This window comes from Chelonia mydas, chromosome 7 (assembly GCF_015237465.2).
Source record: "Chelonia mydas isolate rCheMyd1 chromosome 7, rCheMyd1.pri.v2, whole genome shotgun sequence".
Taxonomy (NCBI): Eukaryota; Metazoa; Chordata; order Testudines; family Cheloniidae; genus Chelonia; species Chelonia mydas.
Genome location: NC_057853.1, coordinates 25287593 through 25310925, shown reverse-complemented (window position 1 = coordinate 25310925; position 23333 = coordinate 25287593). Strand labels below are relative to the sequence as shown.

Genomic DNA, 23333 nt, shown 5'->3' with positions numbered 1-23333 from the left:
ACTGTGGAGCATGGAGTAGTAAAGAACTGAAGTTCTGACTTGGAGAGAGAAGCCCCAGAGAAATGGAGCTGTATTCCTAAGACATCTTAAGCATTATGTACCAGGTATTTTCCCTACACAGCTTTTTTAAGATGTACAGAAATAGAGATTTATCCTGACAGGGTACAGGAGTTCTAGTTTGTAACAGTTCTGCCACATAAATAGTGCTTTTGCCCTTCCATTACTGCCTGCCTCCTGCTCTAAAAGCGCAGGAAGCACAGAAATTCTAGAAGAATTACAAAAACAAATGTGGATAAAAGTACAGAATATTTACCAAAATAGCAATAAATGATTTTGCGTGCGTGTCAAGGATTACGCAAGACAGGCCACGGTGCATGGTTTTTAAAGGGGTGGGAAAATTACAGGACCATTATAGAGGCTCCAAGTCACAAGAAGAGCTTGACCAAACACCTAGTAAAAGCTTGTCAGTTACTGCCAATTAGAAGAAAAGGACAGCATCTATTACTGTATTTATTGGTCATTCAATTGGGTCCATCTTAATGGAAAGTGAAAGTGCTGTATGTTTTACTTATCTTGTAAGAATGAGACTTAAAGATATAGAGTGGAAAAAGACTAATGAGCACGTAATTTGCTCGCCAGTGGCATCCAGTCAGTCATCAGACCCTTCTAGGAAGAAATTACTAGACGCAGGAGGCATGAGGTGTTTCTTTACGCAGTATTAAGCCACTTCCATGATTATTTAAGAGCAGCTGAGCCATACATTCGCCTTCTTGCAGAGACAAAATTTCACATGGACATTAAAAAATAAGATCAATTTGTTACTGAAACGAGTCATCTTTCAACAGAGGTAGAAGGCTTAGTTCTTGCGGCTGTATATATATATATCACACAGTTGTACTTTAAAAGATTTAATGCCATGGTAAGCATGAACACAAAACCTACTTGTTATACATACACACTTAATTATGCATGTGAACCCTATTAATGACAAAGTTTGACTAGAGTGTCCATTATAGATATTACAGTAGAGTCTGAAGGCAGCCACCAACTCATGGCCCCATTTTACTAGGTATCATACTGACAAACAATAAAATGGTCTCTAACCCAAACAGCTCACAATCTTAGTTCAAGACACAGGGATGGGGCAGGGAAAGAGAGAAAGAGAGAGAGACACCCAACCAAGCACAGGAAAGGAACAGAGAGGAAAGTCAAGATAAAAGTTTTTTTCCTCCATTAATGAAAATAAATTACAGCAGCAGATTTGTGTTTTTGCGCTAAAAATCAGATTATCTTGGCTGCATCTTGATTTCTCCAGATCTAAAGAACATGTGCTTGGTTGTTTACTATATTAGCGCTCTTCTTATAGGATTAAGAAAGGTTACATCTAAGTATTGGAAAACTTCCATATTACCTACAAATAAATCTGTGTCAAAGTTTTTAAGAAGTCACTTGAGTAACAAATCTGATTTAAGACTGCAGTAATTCTGCATTATACAGTATCTACATGCACGCCATTCAATAAATTATGCTGGAAACAGTTTCACATAGATTGTATCGCATTTTGATCACTGAGGGGATTTCTATTTAGAGCATCTAAAAAGAAATTTTCTTCAAGTGTTTTGCAGTAAAAATAGAAGTAGTTTGAAGTGGTTGTCCAGTTATGTTACTATGGCTGTTGCTGAATTCCTGTAAGCTTGATAAACAAAACTGCCCTAGCTGCTCATTATGTACAGTTCGAGACTTGCAATATTATATACACAAGAGTGGCCACATATTACAGAAGCATATTGTCTACTTCCTCAATGCAAGTCTGTAAAAGGCACATTACTGCCTGTGGAGAGGTCCTGCCCACTGTTAAAATTCTGTTTAGACATTATTAATGATATTGCACATTTGTTTTCTTAGACCTGGCACTCGGATGAATGATTTTTATGGAGATCAGTAGTCCTCCAAAATGTAGTTTCTTCAAAGCCTAATCTTCATTTTCTTCTATGATGAATAATGTGTTACTGACAACTAGAAATCAAACAGTTTTGCATATGGCAAGTCACATGAACGAGGTGAGTGTATGTAGTCCACAGCTCTGGTAATAACAAAGGTTTTTTAATTTCTTGGGAATGAAGTTTAATATGCAGAGAAAGACATGCATAGCTATTGCTCAAGAACAGGTTGTGAAAGTGTATTATGTAATTAAGAACTACAGTTAGGCTGAGAATTGATGCCATCTCTGAACTAAATATAGATCCATGAACAATATATCAATTTGAGACCCCTTAAAGCACCTTGGATTTTCAGAAAGTGTTGAACATTCAATCGCTGGAAAAGTCAGGCCCCTTTAAAAAGTCAAACTAGACACCCAAACTCTTAATTTTCGAATATCTGGGCCCAAAAAGTTCTGAGTTGAAGGTGCTTTAAGCCTGAAATATGCATTTCACACGAGGGAAAAAAAGGTTTAATGAAGTATCTCATATATTCTGTATATGATTTGATTTAATCAAATCAAGTAAGAGGCAAGCCTTTATGATGCGTCTTTTGGGGATACCGTCTAAAAAAATCCACGTTTTATTACAGAGCAAGTTCTGCCTGTTCGCATGTAAAACACAGCAAAAAATAAAAATAATGTAAATTGTTTGTTGTTAATGTTTAAGGTACTGTAAAAGATTTAATGATCAGCCTTTCATTTCCATCTTTTTAAAAAAAAAAGGAAGAAAAAAAAAAGACTATTTTCTGTTAGAGTTGGTTTATCGAGGCTTAAGAAAATATCACCTGATGGAAAAGCAATCTTCTCAAAGCATACAGCAGGGCTCTTACATCCCTACCGCCTCAGCTGCCAAAGTAGTAGTTAGATTGAACTGTTTAGATGGAAATTAGTGGTTTAAAAAAAGAAAGTCTAATTTTATTGGGGCGGTGGATGGGGAAGTCATTCAACCCTGAACTTCAGCCAGCAAAAACCCAGCCAACCAAGTTTTAACACAATCTGGGTTTTGGGGGGTTGGTTTTGGTTTTTTGTGTGTGTTTTGTTTTTTATTAAAGGAAGGGAGCATTTGGGGTAGGTCAGGGAACATTTTTCTGTACGTATCACCCATTACTTAGGACTCAAACCTAAGCTAGAGAAGGTATTTTACTACAGCTCAGGAGGCACATAGCCCCAGTACCACCAGTTGAATGTATGGTTCCTATACAGACTATGCCATGTCAAGTTTTTTGTTCCAACCAAGTACTGATTGTAACTACAGAAGTGCAGTTCCAGATCACATTGTCTATATTACTATGCCTAAAAGATAAACACATAAGTATTAGATCTTTATAACCATCACCACATCCTGTAATATGTGCACATGGTTTAGATTTTAATGGTATTCATTAAGCTTATTTCTGGTCTTACTCTTAGAGGAGTTCAGGAAGGAAAGTATAGTTACTAGAGCCCTACCAAATTCACAGTCATGAAAAAAAAACACACCATGGACCATGAAATCTGGTCTTTTGTGTACTTTTACCCTATACTGTACAGGCTTCATGAGGGAGACCAGCGTTTCCTCAAACTGGGGGGATCCCAACCCAAAAGGGGGTTGTAGGGGGATCAAAGTATTGCCACCCTTACTTCTGAATTGCCTTCAGAGTATGGCAGTGGCTGGCCAAGGGCTCAGCTCTGAAGGCAGTGCAGAAGTAGGTGTTGCGGTATTGCCACCCTCCCACAATAACTTTGCAACCCCACACAACCCGCTTTTGGGTCAGGACCCCTACTGTTACAACACCATGAAATTTCAGATTTAAATATCTGAAATCATGAAATTTACAATTTTTAAAATCCTATGACCATGACATTGACCAAAATGGACTGTGAATTTGGTAGGGTCCTAACAATGACCTGCAAAGAGATACGTGACCTGTTTATACCGGCCATTTTCCAGTTTTTGTGAAGTTAACTGATTTATAGCATCCTTATGCCATAGGAACTATGCCCAATGGTTTGTAATATTTTGTTTGAAGTACAAAAGAGATTTCACTACACTTGCACAGAAGTTAGACTAGTATTATAACAGTCATTTTGTTAGAAAGAAAGAAAATAGAGACAGAAACAGAGGGACAATGTCACTTCAATGTCTGAAATCAGATATTAGTGCTTGACTGTCTAGACTGTACAGCTATGTGTTTTCTTCAATGCCAAAACACCACCATTAGTCAACTTCCATATATGACTCTCAGTAAGCAATATATCAATTCATTCAAATTATCAGATGAAATTTGCAGGTTTCCTTTGTTTTTTTAAAAGACCGATACTCGCAACTACGTCAGGAAAATAATCTTGCTTTCTTGGGGAATACTGACTGTCTTCACCTGACACTTCAGGTTTCCAGAAATACAAAGCATTTTCCTTCTTATCAAATCAGTAAAAATAGCAGCATGATATTGCTCTTTATAAATGAAATGTTTCTGCCACCAAGATATGAAAAGTACCATTTTCCTGAAGTCACTGTTTTCTAGTGCATCAAGACAGATATGCACTGATAAAATAGGACACCACAATGGTTAATATAAGCCTTGAGCTTGTATTATTGTAGTGTCTTTCACCCTAAAAGGTCCATAAGCAGTTTACAAATTCAGGGAAATCACTTAATCCCCTAGGGTGGAAACTGTCGATGGTGAGCAGCATGTAACCATCCTTCCCAAAAGTTTAGTAAGGATAATGGAAAATACACATCTAATGAAAGGTCAGATAATACAGGTTGGCAAAAAAACGTCCTCACATGAGCTACAGTTTGGCCAACAACCCAGCACTTACAAGTGCCCTGGAGGCTTTAATGACAAGTAAGCCAGACCTTGATTTTGCATCTAGACAGAGAAAGAAGGAGTGGCACCTTAACATAAGTGCCAATTCAGGAAGGTACTCAAGCATGTGCCTATCTTTAAGTATAGGAGCAGCAGTGGGACTACACAAGCATATATTTAACTGTCTTTCTGAAATCAGAGGCATAATGCGGATGAGTTAGTCCAATAGGGAGCCCAAAGGAAGACTGGTACCAGCACTATTTCTTGTGCACTTGCCCTTCCCTGTCACAATTGGGTGAAAGGCCTCTCAAAGCAATGGGCCAGCTTGCAAGATATGGCTTAAAAAAAAAAGTCACATGAGATGGCAGTAGGCCACATGGTTTATGAACAAAACAGGAAACTGTACTATTGCAATTAGTGCCGTGTGTGACTAGATACCATAAAATAGACCAAATCCTCAAGCCCAAATAAATTTAATCTTTCCTGCTTATAAATATATTTAAGGTCATACTCCCTGAATGGTTCCTATGGAAAAGGGAGAGCAAATAAATAAATAAATAATAATAAAAAAAAAAAGCAGCCTCCTGAAATTTAATGAAAGTTTATATAAAGTTCCCCCCAGAAGTTAGAGTCCAATAAAGAATCAACAGAAAGAGCCTCATTATATAATCTGTCATTTAGCTCCATCTGCTTTAATTCAAGTTAAAACATATTTTCTGTAACTCTCTAGATGGTAGGCCTAGCCTGGATATCATGCGTTCATTTGTTTCTAGTCATCATTCAAGAAACACCTATTCCTGCTTCAGAAACTGAAGAAGCTGGTAGACTGAGAATTTACCTGTGTTTTCTGACTTTGCAAATTCCATGTACAGTTTTTAAATTGCCTCACATAGCTATTTAAAAAAAACCCTCCACAAAGTATAATAGGTTTTAGTGTCCTTTTTTAAATGTAATGTAAGAGAAAATGTAGTTATGACTTACACTGATATAATGCTTTCATCGTGGAAGAGTGCAAAGAACTTTTATAGGTCGTATATTATAGGGATCAGCTTCCCACAACTAAAAAACAGTCACCTCGTGGGTAGAACACAGCAGCCATTCTGCACCAGCAATGCTACAACATAATTTTAGACAAGAGATCAAGAATAACTTCCACTAGAAGTTATAGAAGAATTGGGGGAGGAAGGGGGGGGGGTGGCAATGTTGCTTAGTGTTCCCAAGTTTGGAATTTGGGCAGGGCAGCAATAGCAACATCCCAACCTTTCCAAGGAGAGTCATGTCAACTTTATCAGCCATTAAGTGCTTGGTGGAAAAACAGGGTGATCTTGGTTTCAGAACTCACCCAGAAGACCAAAGAGCCAGCCGTGCATTGTCACTCTGCCATTAAAATTGGGACACTGGTGTAGTACTGATTTAGTACCACAACTTCCCAATTTATCATCAACACTTCCTGCAACACCCAAGTTCTCTCTGGAAGCTTTCCATCCAATTACTGATCTGGCCTAATTTTGTGATGGCTTCTGATAAGTGATGATATCATGGCACATTATACTATGGTATGGTTATGGCAACAGCCAAGCACCCATAAACAATCAACTAGCATATGTATATGATGGAATGGAAAGAAATGTTTCAAGTGTCCAAAAGTTTTAACTAGCAAGTATTATTAAAAACAGAGACCTCTTTGGACAATATTTTAAAGAAGAAATTCTGATACACCAAAAGATGAAATCCATAAGACCATGCCAAATAAAATCTTGATGTTAGCAACTCAGTTGGAACCAGTTAGATCAGACTAGTCTCCCCCTCCATCCCAAAGGAAGTGACAGAAGAAGCCCTAAACTCAAGATATTTAAAATGCTTGACTGGTCAGAAACATACACTGCAGGAAATAATCCTGCACAGACAGGTGATGTACTAGATGACCTAGAAGGTGTTTTCCAGACCTAGTTTATATATTTCCGGTTTATCCAAATTCACAATGGAACCAAGTGCTAGACAGGTACTTTAAAAAAAAAAAATAAATAAACTATGTAATGCACTGAATGCCTCCGAGATTGGTTCTATAACTTTGTGGTTAAAACAATCACACTTGGTCTTGGGGAATCTGAAACGAGAGGAGCCATTTTTTAATCCAGGCATTTTTCTATCAGATGACCATCAAGGAGAACAGGACACCATTACTTTTAAGTCAATCTGCTCCTTTTACATTAGCCTCTGCTAGCTTCATATCCACATTTGTATTCCTGAGAGAATTACTGCCATCTTCAAAATGGGAAGGAGAAATGGGATAATCAAACAAACCTACCTTCACTTCCTCCTAACAGAACAAAATTTTAAAGAAAGTTTAAATTTTTACAAAAGTTAAAACAGTCTCTTTGAAAGATGAAAACCCTATATGAAAATGTTTTGCAATGGTAACTGTTGTGTTATTGAGCCCTTATTCCACTACTGGGGAAGGGCAAGAAAGGGGAAACTTTGAGGGGTGGGGAGGAGGAGAACCAAAGTAAGTAAATCTTCTTGGCAAAATTAACAAAATAAAAGCAAGCAGAAATGAACAGAGTCTCCCAGAAAATGAGAGAGAGCGCACTGGCTTTCAGAGAAAGCTCCATTAAAAAAAAAAAAAAAAAAATAGTAGCCTCAAACAAGTAGCAGTTCCAGTGTGGGGCACATGAATGTGGGATGCACACTTCTTTCCTGCAAACAGATGGAGACACACGCAAGCTTCCCATGGGTAAGGAAAGAAGGGCAATCTTCTCTGCATGTGTCTCAGAAGTAGACACGTACATAAAATGTTTACCAGTTCAATCTAAATATAGACGTACTTGTCTCCTGCAGAGAGGAAAGAAGGGGGAAGATAGAGAAAGAACCATCTTCTCTGTATATCCGTGTGTGTCCCACAGAGAACCATCTTCTCTGCGTGTGTGTGTGCGCGCACCTCAGAAGTGGGGCTGCGATAAACCGTTTCCAAGCCCACCCTGATCAAATCCAGCCTTTTTCATTTTTAAGCCACCATCTCAAATTCAAGCTCCGACTTTTTTTTCCTTACACAAAGAGGAGAATTTAAAATGCCTCTAACACTAAAATCTCATCCCCAGAAGCCTCTCTAATCGGAGCCATGCCACAGCCTCCTCCACACCCGCAGGATTTTGCATGCAGCTGTGAGAAGTGTATAAAGAGCCTCCCTAATGAATAAGATGAAGAGGGGGGTGAGGGGGAGAAGAAGGGGGGGAAGAAGGGAACAACCTTTCTTTTCTCTGCTCTTCCTGGGGATCTGAAAATTCCTCCTAATAGGCAGATCTTCAGGGGGCTTGGGGAGAGGGGGAGGACCCCCCAACACGTCGCTGGGTTGTTGTAGCTGCTGCTGTTCATGTGCCGTGGAGACACTGCTCTTCCGCTGGCTACTGCTGAGATTTGGGGGGGGTTTCTCTTCTGTAGCAGCCACCAGCAGCGCCTCCTCAGCGGTACTATCAGAGCGGCCGCCATTTTGTGTGTTGTCCTCAGCTGCTGCTGCGCCGCTGCTCTCCACACCAAGGAGGCCCCGGTCGTTCTTCTCCGTCCGCTGAAGCTGCTCCGGCTCTATCTCGCCACCGCAAGTAACCCCAGCATCCGCCATTGAACTCTATAGCGAGGAAACAACTGAGCGCTAACAACTGTTTCTTCTCTTCTCCCACGGAGCCGCCCCTTCCCAAGCTCCATGCACCACCCACCCCTAGCCTCTACCGCGCTGCTCCGCTCTACCACTCCGGTCGCTCACTTTATGGCAACAACTCCGCCTCTCCTCCCCCCAACATGGCGGCGGCGCCGCAGCTGGGAAAGGGGCGTGGCCAGCGCCCGGCCAGCGGCGGCCAATCAATGCGTGGGGCAGGTTATAAATATGGGAGGAGGTGGGTGCCGCGCAAGTGGCGCAGTAAGGTGAGAACGTCTCAAGCCGGAAAAAATGGCACGGCACCTCGTTTGGCGCGCCTTTGCCTCAGATGCATCCTTCCCACTCCTAAATTCCTTGTGGTGGCTGGTTCCCATCCCTATTGAGCCGTGGCAGCAAGATAAGGGAGAGTTCATACTGATCTTGTTGATTTTTTTTGTCAGGCAGCGCAGCAGCCACAAAAGGGTGGCATGGCACCATTCACCCTTGTTGCACTGACCAGGCAGTTGAAGCACTCACCATGGCTCACACCCATGTTGTGAGAGGGAGTGTTTGTACCACGTAATGTCAGCAAGCCTTTGTACCAGCTCTTGATCCTGTGCTGCAAGGTTGGAATCTGTAGGACCAGCTGCTGCCTGTCCTGCAGCTCCTCCAAGGATGCTTGATCCGTTAAGGTACCACTCGGCCTTTGGTAATGGCCTGAATGGGACGAGAGAAGGAGGCATCATTGCAACCTCACCATTGGTTATGTTACATCACCAGAACCAGAGGAGAAGGCCAGGGACCAGTTTCCTGCCCTCCTTAGCATTTTGGACAAAAAAGGAAGTGGCAACGTAAGCCATTGATCTTCCAGGAGTAGGAGTGAAGAAGACGACATGGGTGTAGTAGCCTGCTCTGTAGAGAAACAGGAACAGAGAAGAAGGTATCAGTCTGATCCCCACACTTTTTCATGATTGGGAACAGAGATGAAAGTGTGGGCCTAGTTTCCAACCTTATTTCTGCAGAATGGGAGAAAAAGGCAGAGGTATAGTTCCCCACTCTGAATGGAATTCAGTTTATCTTTTTCAGAAAGATAAGGACTGATTCAATGCTGTCAGGGTTTGAAATGTATGGTTCCTGTTTAGCTTGGTAATTTGGGTGTACCATTTAGCTATGTGCTTGTGTCTGAACATTTATAGTTCTTCAGTAACTATTAATAACAAAAACTGAAAATAAGAGCTACTGTGAGGAGTTTGTCACCAATTTTATGCTGACTACTGGATATTTCACTTAAGGAGCGTTTTCTTAAATGGTTAAAGTCCACTATTGCATCACTTAGAGATGTCACTCATTTCTGCACAGTATTTACATTCCACACAAATTTGGTCTGCTCACCTCTGTTTGAATAACTTGCATCAGAAATAATTAATCATGAAACTGAGATTATTGATATTTACACCAAGAGAATTAATCCTACATCATCAGCATCTGCAAACAATGTGTTCTACCTCCTACAGTTCATTGAGACTTTCCTGGTAGACAATGACCTAGGCTTGGTAATAACACTTCTGTATTCTCCTGACAACACAACAGCAATGCAGTCTACCTGCACACCCTCATCAACCCTCTGGAAACTCCCAAGTACAGAATGCAGCAGCACATCTCAGCAGCAAGGTCTGCAATTAATATATCAAACCTGTCCACTCTTCACTATACTTATTTCCCATAGAATATCATGTCAGATTCAAGGTCTCAATCCTTATTTTCAAGTTATTGAACATGGTGACCCTAAAGGTCGCTTGAAGTTCTAGGACGAGGACTATGTTCAACAGCGCCAGACCTCTGGCACTATGGAATTGTCTACCACAAGAACAGAGCTTGTTTATGCAGGAGACAGCTTTCTCACATGCCTGCCTAAGTCAGGAATAAACTCAGAATCTAAGTCCCCTACTCCCATTAAACTTACTGTCTTCTGATCCAAGTGCAAAACCCACTTTGGTCTTACTTTTTAATATAAACACACAGCACAGTATACTGGTACAAATGGTTAAAAGCAAAATAGCTCATAATTTTTCCTTCTGGGAAGAAGATGAGAGAAAGAAAGAAAGAACCATACATGGTAGATATTTGTTACTTAATGCACTTTTGTAAGGTGCATAGGTACTGTAATACAGAAGGCAGTGTAAGATCTTGAATAGAAATAGAATAATCATTTTAAATTTTCTGCATGAATAATTTTCTGTCTCCTTCATATTGGGTCCCATATTTGTGCCTTGGAAAGTTGAAAGGTACGCTGTGTGGCATTTTCAGAACCTGCCCTCTCTTCAGAATGTATGTCCTTGCTCCAGGAATAGTTCTAAAAAAGCAACTCTGGCTATGGTTAACAGCTTTAGACATGAAAGAAATATGCTGTAGGAGACTGAAGATATTTCTTTGCCTGAATCCATTAAATAGTTTAAAAAGTGGGACAAAATTATTTCCTGGATAACATTTGTGATCTGAGGAGCTATCAGCATCGTAGCATGGTTTGAGTTCTTTGCTGCTGCTTCACTTTTGTTTGTTCTACATAAAATTTCTTCAGCTGTGTTAGCTGCTTAAGTGGAGAATGTGGGGTAAGTACATTTATTTTTGTTGTATGTCTCTTCTTCTGAACAGTTTGACATCGAGCCTTCAGAGAAAAAGATGTCAGAAAATTTTATGCAGCCACAGCAGAGAGGAATAGCCCATTTTCTATGGTCTGCTACTAGTGTTTTTAAGCGAGGAAGTTTAGAATTAGCAGTTCACAAATGTGGTTGGTTGTGCCTCCTCATGCTCTGTTGTGGAATTGGAAACTGCACAGGAAGCACCTAATCATGCAAAGACTTGCACAGTTAGTTAACTTTATGTATTTTGAAGTCAATGGAACTATTCACAAGTATGTACAGTTAAGCGTGTGTGATCAGAGCTAAAGGGAATTATTTTTACAAGAACGATATTGAAGTGATTATTGGTACCTTTGCTCCATGACTTGTACTAGAAATTTCAAGTGAGGTTTATCAAGAAAAACTACAAATTGTGAGTAACCAACCACTATTTAAAAAAAAAAAAAAAAAAAAAATCAAATGGAGAGTAGGAAATAAGGTCATCCATTTCTGTGTACCTCTAATGTATATAACTTCAGGAAATACTCCAACCCATTGTTAAAATTCTTTCAGCTGGGTCTAGAAAAAAGTTCAGATTAAACCTAACTGTTTTAAAATTTAGGTTTATGGCAAAACTAAGCTAGTTGTTGGATAATTTTTTTTTGCTATAACAAAATTGTTGCTAACAACTCTTCTTTCCCCCTTTAAAAATATTTTAAGCATTTGTTTCCTGTTATAAACTAGAGAAGATAAAAGATGCAAGAATGTAAAAATACTGTAAGATGACTCAATATTTTAAAAAAAACAAACAGATGTCAGGTTGTTCCTTCAATAGTGTTGGTCGTAGGATTGCGAAGAAGTTTTAGAATTGCTCCATAGAAAATCTGAGCATCTTCAGTCTATGCCATGGAATTTTTAGAAGTAGTAGTTTGGAAATGTTGTTGCAAAGATTAATGATTTCATGCCTCTGTGACTAAGCAAAATACACCATGTGTAGAATAGTTAGAGAGACAGTAAAAAAAAGTCTCTAAAATGTCTCATACAGAAACTCTTAATGAACAAAACATCATATATGACAAAGAGTACAAAGACAAATTGGTCAAGGCAAGAAAATCCATATCATCTAGGTACCAGGGAGTACTGGTGTTTGGAAGAATTATTTGGTGCTACTGAGGCTAAATAAACACAGAAGAGAAACTGGTTTGCATGGAAATGTGCTAACCAGGGAATCAAAGGAATGAGGTGCTGCAGCATGGAGTGTGGGGATATCTATAATTGATATTTTGTCTGACTATAGAGATAAAAAATTTTTAAGCAATTGTAAAAATGGATGGTTAGAGCTACACTACAAAGTTAGGTTGACATAAGTCCACTTGTGTTGACTTAGTTATGCATGTGTCTACACTTATATTTGTCTTCTGCCGACTTAAGTGGTCTGTTACAGTGATACAGTAACAGCACCTCCCTGAGTGGCACAGAGCCATAGCCAAACTACTGAGGTCAGTGCAGTGCAAATATGGACACTGCATTAATTGTGCCAACCTTAACAGTGCTCCAGCACCTGTCCAACAATGCCTCTGTCCTTGTAACAGTGACTGTTCTGGTCACAGTTTTGAATTCCCCAGCCCAAGGGTCACAGAGATTGGAATCCCCCCAACACCTTTTAAACCCCTCCACGTTTTTGAAATTCCTTTTCCTGATTGCCCACCTTGGTGAGCACACTTAGCACACCTTTTTTGTGTGTAGCCAACTGACCATGCCAGCTCCACACACAGAGAAAGCTACTAGATGCGCTCCTGCCTGAGGTAGGGAAGAAGTATTGGATCTCCTTGGCCTGTAGAAAGAAGACTATGCAAGCACGGCTCTGGACCACCCATAGAAACATGGACATCTATGGGCTGACTGCACAAGGAATGCTGGCAAAGGGGCATGACAGAGATCAGCAGCAGTGTCGCATGAAAGTGAAGGAACTACCCCAGGCATATTACAAGCAAGGAGGGCAAAAAACACATTTTGTGCTGCCCACAGACCTGCCACTTTTACAACAGATTGCATGCCACATTTGGCAGTGACCCAGCCTGAACCCTGCAGTCAACTGTGGACACCTCAGAGAAGTCTGAGATGGAGATCCCTGCCATGAACCATGAGGAGGAAGCAGGAGCGGGAGAGAGACAGCAGGGCACTAAAACTATGCCATGAACTAGGCACTGTTTGAAACTCTGCAGCAGTCTAGCCAGGTGGGTCACCGATGAAAGGGAAGAGAGCTTGGGTAACTGCGTATATGCATTATTCCTTGCCATTTTTTTTCCTTTTCCTTTCCCTCATACCTCATCTCCCTTATCCCACCTCATGGTCTTTGTTCTCCATTGAAAAATGGCTTCAGCCCATTAACAGATTAAGGCACAAGGATCAACTTTTCATTGCTGTACTGGTATAATATTAGAAAACAAAAGGTTAGGGAATTCATTCATACGGTCTGGTTACACAGTCCAGTTATGCAGCCCACGTCACATCCGTGTCTTGTGCTCAAGTAGAGGTAGATCAAACAGAGTTAGGATTGACATCTGGCTCATTGGGCTAGATGATGGGGAGTACTCTGTTTATCAGAATAGAGATGTATCTCATTGTCTTGAGAGAGCTCAACGAAACTTGAAAGCTACACTGCAATCCTCTCCCAAAAATTTTTAGTGATTGCAGCCTTGTTTCTTCCATTGCAGTAGGACACGATTGTGCTGAGCTCTGCAGCTCCATGCTTCTGTTAGAATGAAGATGTGTGCCAAGAAGTGCTACACAGGACTATGATAATTTTGAAAAAGACGTAAAAATTATGGGTTGTGAAAAGTAGTATGGGAGGTTGAGAGTGGCATAGTAGGAACTTGACCCCTAGCTTCCAGAACTCCCTGCGTGATTTGTTATAATCCCACAAAGTTCTGTGGAAATGTCTCAAAAAACATTGCACTGGATGGCAGGGCAGGCTTACCTCCCTGGGATGCACTCCTCTTTACATTGACGTTACGATGGAAGAAGCAGTCCTGGTTAGTACACACAGCACTGATGCAAGCAGCCAAGTGTTCAAATACTGACTAATATACAAACTTCAGTAGATGTATGCAGTGTAACTTGTGTCAACCAAACTTGGTAGTGTAGAAGTGGATGTTGTTGTCTACAAAGAAAATAAAATCTGATATGGCAACTATTTCCAGTCTTAATCCTAGCAATTCAGGTATATTGGAAAGTGCTAATAGAAATAAAGTTTTTTTTAATCAACAAGGTCATCATTAAATCTGGATTCTTTTCTGTAAAATTACAAACGATAGAAAAGGAGAAAAAGTCTACTCTTTGTGCTCATGGAGGTGAATTGGCTTCCAAGGAAAATCAAAGCTTTGAATGTAATGCTGATGATTGATATTTCAGTGTGTTATGTCTGAAAAAATGAATGTGTGGACTAAAAAATTTTAATATGCTTATTAATGTTTGTTGGCTATTCCATGGTAAGTCTTGACTTTGGCAATTATAACACCCTTGCTGTGTAGGGTAAAATGCATTTTTTATTGAGGCCTCTTCATGCTTTCTTAGGGAGAAGCTGCAGTGTGGGGTATGCACACACAAAGCCACTCTTGAGCTAACTAATGATAAGCAGGAAAATTGGTATACAGTAATTTTGTTTAGCTTTTTGTATGTATGGAAATATCATTGGGGGATCTTTAGTAATCATTCTAATGAATGATAATTGAACAAGCACTTTTTTCTTTGTGTTCTTGTAAGATGCATCAAACATTAATCATCAGGAAAGATTTTGGAATACAATGGAAAGATCCATTTGGCCTTCTCCCATTATGATGTAGTCTGTAAATTATTTCTGAGCAATGAAGAATATTAGTCAGATTTAGAATTGTTATCTCACTTTCTCAGATGTTTCTATTCTAGGCTGAGCTTTAAGAAAAACTGGTGATTTAGCTAGTTTAGCTATTTGCTTACCAAATAAGAAATATATAATTAATTTTTGGAACAGTTTTGGAAATGCTTGTTATGTTTGAGTATTTTTATAATGAATGGTATCTGTCAGAGATGCCATTTTACTTATACTTTTTAGTGGGAAGTACAGGTGGATGATGAAATTGTTTGAAATACAATGCACCTTTTCTTCTGAAAGCAAGAAAGAAATGGGAGTTTTTCAAACTTGTAAAGTCAGCATTGATACACATTTGAAACTAAGGGTTAATTTAGCAGCAGGATAATATAATCAAATCTGAATGTTCTAGTCAGTTTATTGGATCTATGTTAAAGTCCTCCTGGAACTTTCATGTACAGCCGGCATTTAAAAACCAACTCTTTGAAATGTGTTAGTTTACATATTAGTAATTATGTTTATTTATCTTTTTAATTAAAGTGAAGATTTCAAGTGTGTAAGTCCACTTCTCCCTCTCCAACACAAATGTATGTACTTCTGTCTGATTGCAAAGTTATGTTGCATTGTACTTTGTTCTCTTCTTGATAATTACTAGCTCTTTGGCCATGTCTAGACAGGGACGCTCAGGCAAGTTAAGGCACATAAGTAATAGAACATTAGACCTGCGTGTCTAATTCAGTCCTTAGTTTGTTGTAGCTTAATCCTCCTCTGAGGATGTTTACTCTTGAATGAGAGCATCCACACTGTGGTTTAGTGGGCTTTAATTTATGCGCATTAACTTCACACATTTCATTGATTCACCTTAACTTTCCTGAGTGTCTCCATGTAGATAAGCCCTTACTTATCAGTAGTTCCTGCATCAGTCTTGAATGGTGGAAGAAAGAAAAGACCATATGGATTATGGGACTGAAGATGTGTATGTGTGCCTTGGTGATGAATCTCTGTCAGAATCTGAGGTTGGAAAAAATGCTGATATGGATGTTTTTTGTCGAACCACTGTAATGTTTGGCATCTGTCTAATGTGTCATTGTTTCCTCAGTCATATGGATCCAAAATGCATAGTACCTTTCAACATTCATTATATTTTATATAGATAATTTGGAGGAAATTCAGAAGAGGGAATTGAAGGATTTGAGTTCAGTTGCGGGAGTGAGAAACCTACATCTGAGAAATTGATGTACAGGTACAGATACTGTTACTTTCCAGAGGGTAGGGAAAAGATTCTGGCATTTCAATTGAGACCAGGAAGTAATGTGCAGCCAGGAAGGAGGTAAAGATAAGAGAGATCCTATAATGGTTTGGTTGATGAGACAAAAATGCTGCTCAAGTAAACATTTCTATAATTTCTTTTCTTGATACTTTCTGAACATTGGTATATTACCAGTTATATTTTTCAAACGAAATTACAAATAAAGTGGATAAAAATATGGTTGAAACTTTGTCTAGAAAAAACTCCTCAATGTCTTGATTCTATTGCTAATGCTTTTTTTTTTATATAGATTTTTACTTTTACCATCTCTTCTACAACTTCTCAGTTACAGAGCTGGTTGTGTCTGCTGAGAAAAACATGTAGAGCTGTGTATCACTGGCAGAATGATGGCACTAGAGCCCATATCATGTCACAGTTTCATCAAATGTTCTGATATAAACGTTGAATGCAGAAGAAATGCCCTGGTGGTAGGCACTATATGAAATCCTAAAACAGAGCTAAATAGAGCATTGCTACCTTTACCCTAGTTTTTTAAGGTCAGTAACAACCATTCCGATATGTTAATAATTAAAAGGAAATCTAATAGTCAAATCTGTTTGCATTTTCAAAACAACTGAATTAGCCTGAGTTGTTATCTCAACAGATGTCATAAGGTAAGAAAGACCTGGCCAGTATGTAATAGTTTATTTCCTGGGAAAAACCTTAATTCCATCCTAACTAAGTCTTGTCTGGAAATTTCCATACATTTTGAAATAGGCTGTGTAGGATGTTAATGCCAGTGATGTTTTGTCGATTGTGGGTTTCTATAAGAACATGCTGTGTCCAGTAAATCTTAGTTGCGCCTAAGGAATGGGGCCAATAATTGAATCAATTAATAAAATAAAATAGAATGAATTAAAAAGAGAAACTTTGTTGTGAAATGCTGTTGCCTACAGAAGAGGACATCCACAGATGCACATGGCAGCTTTAGCTTTAGGTTGCCATTCTGGCTGGTCTGGCACTCTACTGGGTATGTATTTCATGGTTCATAGATATCACTACAGATGCCAAATGTAGATATAGCTCCAACCATAAGTTAATGAATGCATGTCTGTCTGAAAAGAATGCTCTGCTCATTACTGCAAACAAAAGTATTTTTTCCACGGCTCAGGTCCAAAGAAAGTTTTGATGCTTGACCAGTGGATACAGTTATTGGGCTATTGGACTTAAAGTTGGAGAATATTTATTCAGAAGAGCATTCATTTTGAGAGCATTTGCACAGCCATTGAAAAGCCTTTTGTATGTTTGGGAGCCATACAGTCACGGAGAAAAAACAATACCATACAACTTAAGTGATCGCGCAACAAAAATAGAAGTATCAATTGTGAAAGCAATATGTACAGAAAATAGTTGACCAGCAATCAGTTGGATAAATATGGTTGCACAAACCTTGAATCAAATAAGTAACTCTGTAAAAATCAGAGTGCTTACGGATATATGAACAAACAGAAAAATGACTTATGTTCATTCAGTTGTCCCCTGAGAATAATCCACCCAGCTCTAGCTAAGCGATATGGTGTGACGCTGTCTAGAGCTACTCAGGTTTGAAAGGTTTCAGAGTAGCAGCCGTGTTAGTCTGTATCCGCAAAAAGAAAAGGGGTACCTGTGACATCTTAGAGACTAACAAATTTATTTGAGCATAAGCTTTCGTGAGGTACAGCTCACTTCATCAGATGCATGCAGTGGAAAATACAGTGGGGAGATTTTATATACACAGAGATCATGAAACAATGGGTGTTACCATACACTCTGTAACAAGAGTGATCAGGTAAGGTGAGCTATTACCAGCGGGGGGGGGGGGGGGGGGGGGGGACCTTTTGTAGTGGTAATCAAGGTGGGCCATTTCCAGCAGTTCACAAGAACATGTGAGGAACAGTGGGGGGGGGGGGGGGAGGAAAAAACATGGGGAAATAGTTTTACTTTGTGTAATGACACATCCACTCCCAGTCTTTATTCAAGCCTAAGGTAATTGTATCCAGTTTTCAAATTAATTCCAATTCAGCAGTCTCTCGTTGGAGTCTGTTTTTGAAGGTTTTTTGTTGAAGAATTGCCACTTTTAGGTCTGTAATCGAGTGACCAAAGAGATTGAAGTGTTCTCCGACTGGTTTTTGAATGTTATAATTCTTGACGTCTGATTTGTGTCCATTTATTCTTTTACGTAGAGACTGTCCAGGTTGGCCAATGTACATGGCAGAGGGGCATTGCTGGCACATGATGGCATATATCACATTGGTGGATGTGCAGGTGAACGAGCCTTTGATAGTGTGGCTGATGTGATTAGGCCCTATGATGGTGTCCCCTGAATAGATATGTGGACACAGTTGGCAACGGGCTTTGTTGCAAGGATAGGTTCCTGGGTTAGTGTTTTTGTTGTGTGGCGTGTGGTGGCTGGTGAGTATTTGCTTCAGGTTGGGGGACTGTCTGTAAGCAAGGACTGGCCTGTCTCCCAAGATCTGTGGGTCATCCTTCAGGATAGGTTGTAGATCCTTGATGATGCGTTGGAGAGGTTTTAGTTGGGGGCTGAAGATGATGGCGAGTGGCGTTCTGTTATTTTCTTTGTTGGGCCTGTCCTGTAGTAGGTAACTTCTGGGTACTCTTCTGGCTCTGTCAATCTGTTTCTTCACTTCAGCAGGTGGGTATTGTAGTTGTAAGAACCCACCTGCGAAATGTTCACTGCAGAGTTAGGTTGTGATTGACACCCAGGTCTGAGCACACGTGGGTTACCCTAGCCGAGGTGTGAAAAATTACTTGAATAGCCCTACCCAAGTTACTGTGTCCTCACTGGAGCTGTACTCACCCATGTATGTTGCTAGGACTTCTGGGGGCATATCCCATGATTCTTTTGTGTTGCAATATTTGAGCGACTCTGACTCTTTCACACTCAATTGTGGGAAAACGTGTCTGTCCTTCTGGGAACCCACTGGGAATTGTGGAAAGACATTGGAGGACTATGAGTCTGAATCCTCACTGCAAAATGGGTGGATTACCAGCCCAAGTGAAAGCGGAACTAGGCTCTAACCCAGTCATGCCAGTTAGCCCACATTGAAAGTCCCCCTTATCTCAGGTGAGAAGATTTTGTGTTTGGATAGAAGTGGGGTATGGAGCAACACCAGAATAAGAGTCTGGGCTAACTCTCCAGTGAAGACATAAACCCAGATGCAGTGTTTACCTGCTGGGGAAATGTAACTGTCACTTCCATTATCGTATAGTTTTTTTTTTCCAAGCAGACGATGAGTCTACAACTACATTTCATTAAATCTTCCCCTTCGGGGTATTTGGGTTGTTTTTAAAGAGTACTCTGATTCCACTCCTGCCACTGACTCTTGTAACTGTACATTTAAAATAAAACAAAACAAAAAGTACTTTGGACCCAGGGGAAATTTTTCCTTCATAGATTTCCTATCTTCAGTTAATTTCTTCTGATGTAGAGGAGGGAAGGTGAAACAAGTGAGAGTTCTTGTTTTTGCATTGAGGATAGCTATTTTCATATTGTTTTTATTTTCAGAATGTTGACACTGGAGAAGTGTCCCCTTAGTGGAGTCAAATGTTTCTCTGTTGCAAAAAGGCCATCACTGATAGACTATGGTTCAAATACTCTGGTGACATAACTTCATTGATGTCAGTGGAATTATTCCAGCAGAGAATGTGGCCCATGACAATAGATGCAGGAGTTGCTAAGTCATTTTAATCTATTTAAGACTGGGGGTATGCCTCAGCTTGCTCCTGGCTTATCCAAAAGTTCCCACACACAAATGTTAATGTTTGAAGGGGGGTGAAGGCCTCATCCAAGATCCTGAAATCTCCAGGGTAGATTCCTTGATCCTTATAGATACAGCTGCATCCATCAATAATATCTTGGACTTTATGATAAAATATATATTGTTACATCCTAATTTCCTCTCCCTGAATCCTTTGGTATGCAACTAGGTCTTTCACTCTACTGTGTGGGTTGATGGTGAAGGATATTATAGCCAGAACTGGTATAAAAAGGTGCACAGTAGCATGTGCCTAATATGACTAAAAATATAGATGGTAGATCAAAAGGTTTATTTTTCTTTTCACTTCAGAAATTATTGCACACACATAGTTGTCATCCCTTTAAGAAGAAAACATTGAATACATTGGGTGTAAGTATTCCTTGGCAACAAGAATAGCTATTTTGATGGATTTTTTTAAACATTTATTTTTTATGAGAAGATGGAGGCAACAAAGACAACACTACCACTGTTAATTGCCTGCCCATGTTCTTCTAATCTTCAACTTCACTGGCATCTGTATAAGCCACCCAAAGGGAAAGAATACACTTAAAAAGCTGGGCTCCATCAGGAATGATAGATTCAGGTGTTCTCAGAACTAGCAACAGACTGTTAGGCTTCATATTTGGAGATATGAATATTTTAAGCCCGTAACTCAAAATTCTTACATATTTTTTAAAAATGTGTATTACATCAGAGGTTCTCAACCTGTGCTCTGCGGACCTCTGGAGGTTCACAGACTATGTCTGAGGTGTCCACAAAAGGTTGTCATTACCATAGAACCATGGTTTTCAACCTGTGGTCCAGACACTGGGGATCTGCAAACAGTCTGAGATTTCCAAAGGGGTCCTCACCTCTATTAGAAAAATTTTAGGGTTCTGCAAATGAAAAATGGTTGAGAATCATTGGACTACAAGACTCATCTACCAGTACTTCATTCTTAGGACCTGCAGATGGAAGAAAATTTAAAAACTTCCTATTCCCAGTAGCCAGTAATCTTCTCAGCCACATGACTGCTCTAGCATTATTCAGCATTACAAAATAAGATTGGAGAAATCTTCAAAATTGTGTTTGTGTGAAGTGCTCTTGAACTTAGAAACATCAAGGAGATCTGTTTCTGGAAGTCCACTCTGTTCAGGCAGAGACTGTTGAAACTGATAGATCATAAAAGCAGAGTCTCAGACATTTTCATGGAGAATGCATATATTTAATTAAAAACTAAATGAAAAAAAAAAAACAATTTGGAGGTCAGTAGTGTGGCAACAGTCTCATACTTTGCTGAAACTTCCACTCTTCTTCCTTTACAACTACTGTAGCAGACAGGAAATTAAATGACCCGAAACAAAGAGTTTCCTTAATGTTGAAAGCCTCAGTACCAATAAAAAGGAAATTAAGTTGAGACTAATTAATGTACCATATGCCTTGAAATTCCCATGCATAGATGTTTAACCGCCTTAAGTCTTCCTTTTGAAATTATGCATTGAAGTCAATATGGGCAATTTAAACTGCAACATTGAATTCTTGCTTTTACGGATGTAATTGAGGCCATGGTTTCTCCACGTTGGGGTAAAAAACGTGTCCTGTTTTTGCTGTTGTAGCATAGGTTCTTCTTCAAGTGCTGTCCCTGTGGGTGCTCCACTTCAGGTGTCTGTGTATCCTGGTACTGCTGACTGGATATTTTTGGTAGCAGTGCCTGGTCGGGAAGCACATGCGCAGTAGCTGTCTCGCGGTGCCGTTGATGATTGAACTAGCACCTGCACATCCTGACCCCCTTAGTTCTTTCTCAACCATCCTCGGCTGCAGATGGCACTCCAATGGCAGTATGACTTTCAATACAGAGTACTGCCATTCAGACTGTCGACAGCTCCACAAGTCTCTACCAAAACCCTTGTGGTGTTAGATGCTCATCTGTGCAGACAGGGAATATTGATATTCCCATACTTAGACAATTGCCTACTAAAAGGCCATACCAGGACAGAACCATGACACATCACTCGACAAACCATCTCTGTTTCACTCCTTAGGGCTACAAATCAACTAAAAGAAATCTACTCTAACTCCAGTACAACTGGACTTCATAGGAGCACAGCTGGACTCTGTAGAGGCCAAAGCTTTGCTACCGATGCCGCCATTCACAGCAGTGACCTCCCTCATCTTGGTGATGGCAGCCCATGGGTGTCTGCATGAACCTGCCAACAACTACTGGGACGCAGTGTGGCCACCACTTTTGTTGTAAAACATGCCAGACGACACTTGCGCTGCTTTCCAGAATGGCTGAACTCAGTGTATAGTCCACAAAAGCACAGCCTACACAAAAGACTCATGCTGACCACAGAGGTCCTACATTCACTACGATGGTGGACAAACCCAACAAACGTGTGCTCAGGCATCCCGCTTCAACAAGATCCGCCATCCATACAAATCACAACAGATGCCTCACTTATCAGACGGGGAGTTCACCGAAACCAACATACAACCCAAGGCAAGTGGTCCCCCATGGAAACACACTTACACATAAACCTGCTCGAATTACACGTGGTCCACAATGCGTGCCTACATTTCCTCCCTATTATACGAGGTAAAACGATAAGGATCCTGACGCGACAACATCATGTGTACTATATAAACTGTCAGGATGGGGCACGTTCCCACTTCTTATGCATGGAGGCCCTAAAACTATGGAACTGGTGAATAAAACACAACATCTCTGTTACAGCAGCATACCTCCCAGGCCGAGTGAACATGATGGCAGACACTTTAAGCAAACAGTTTTCCCAGGAGTATGAATGGGAACTGAACAATGAAATAACACAACATGTATTTCACATGTGGGGATCACCACACACAGATCAGTTCGTGACATCGGTAAAAAAGAAATGTACAAAGTTTTGCTCATGAGCAGGACTCAGAACACAATCAATGGGAGACGCTTTTCTCATCAAATGGAACGCTCCTCTCCTATAAGCATTCCCACCGATACCTCTGATTTCCAGAACGATACACAAAATACAAACCGAGAGAGCCAAAATAATACTCGTAGTACCGACATGGCCCAAACAGACTTGGTTCCCTTACCTGACACGCATGACCTGACACAATCTGCACACCGTTCACTCTCCCTCTGCTATGGAATCTTCTCTCTCAGGACAATAGTCAGATCCTCCACCCGGATGTGGAGAGACTTCATCTGAAGGCATGGCTCCACCCGGACGAACTAGCCTGCTCAGAACAGGTAAAACAAGTGTTAATAAACAGTAGCAAGCACAACACACATACTACCCATCTCCAGAAATGGAAAAAATTCTTCCTATGGTGCCAAAACAAGAAAATATCTGCAGGCCGGGCACCACTTCCACTAATCATAGATTATTTATTATCCCTAAAGAACTCAGGACTTGCTATG

At 40.2% G+C, this 23333-nt stretch overlaps 1 protein-coding gene across 13 annotated transcripts in view; it reads right to left on the bottom strand.

Annotated features, from left to right (window-relative positions):
- The window catches only part of TASOR (transcription activation suppressor), a 63696-nt gene extending 46692 nt beyond the window's left edge, over window positions 1–17004 (bottom strand). For all 13 annotated transcript variants that reach the window (XR_003565948.3, XM_027830392.3, XM_027830391.3 and 10 more), the window contains exon 1: window positions 8017–17004. Coding sequence is in view for 12 of the 13 variants with exons in the window: in XM_027830392.3 (XP_027686193.1) it covers window positions 8017–8386 (370 nt within the window). In the remaining variant the exon portion in view is untranslated. The remainder of the gene's footprint in view (window positions 1–8016) is intronic.
- Window positions 17005–23333: the final 6329 nt, after the last annotated feature.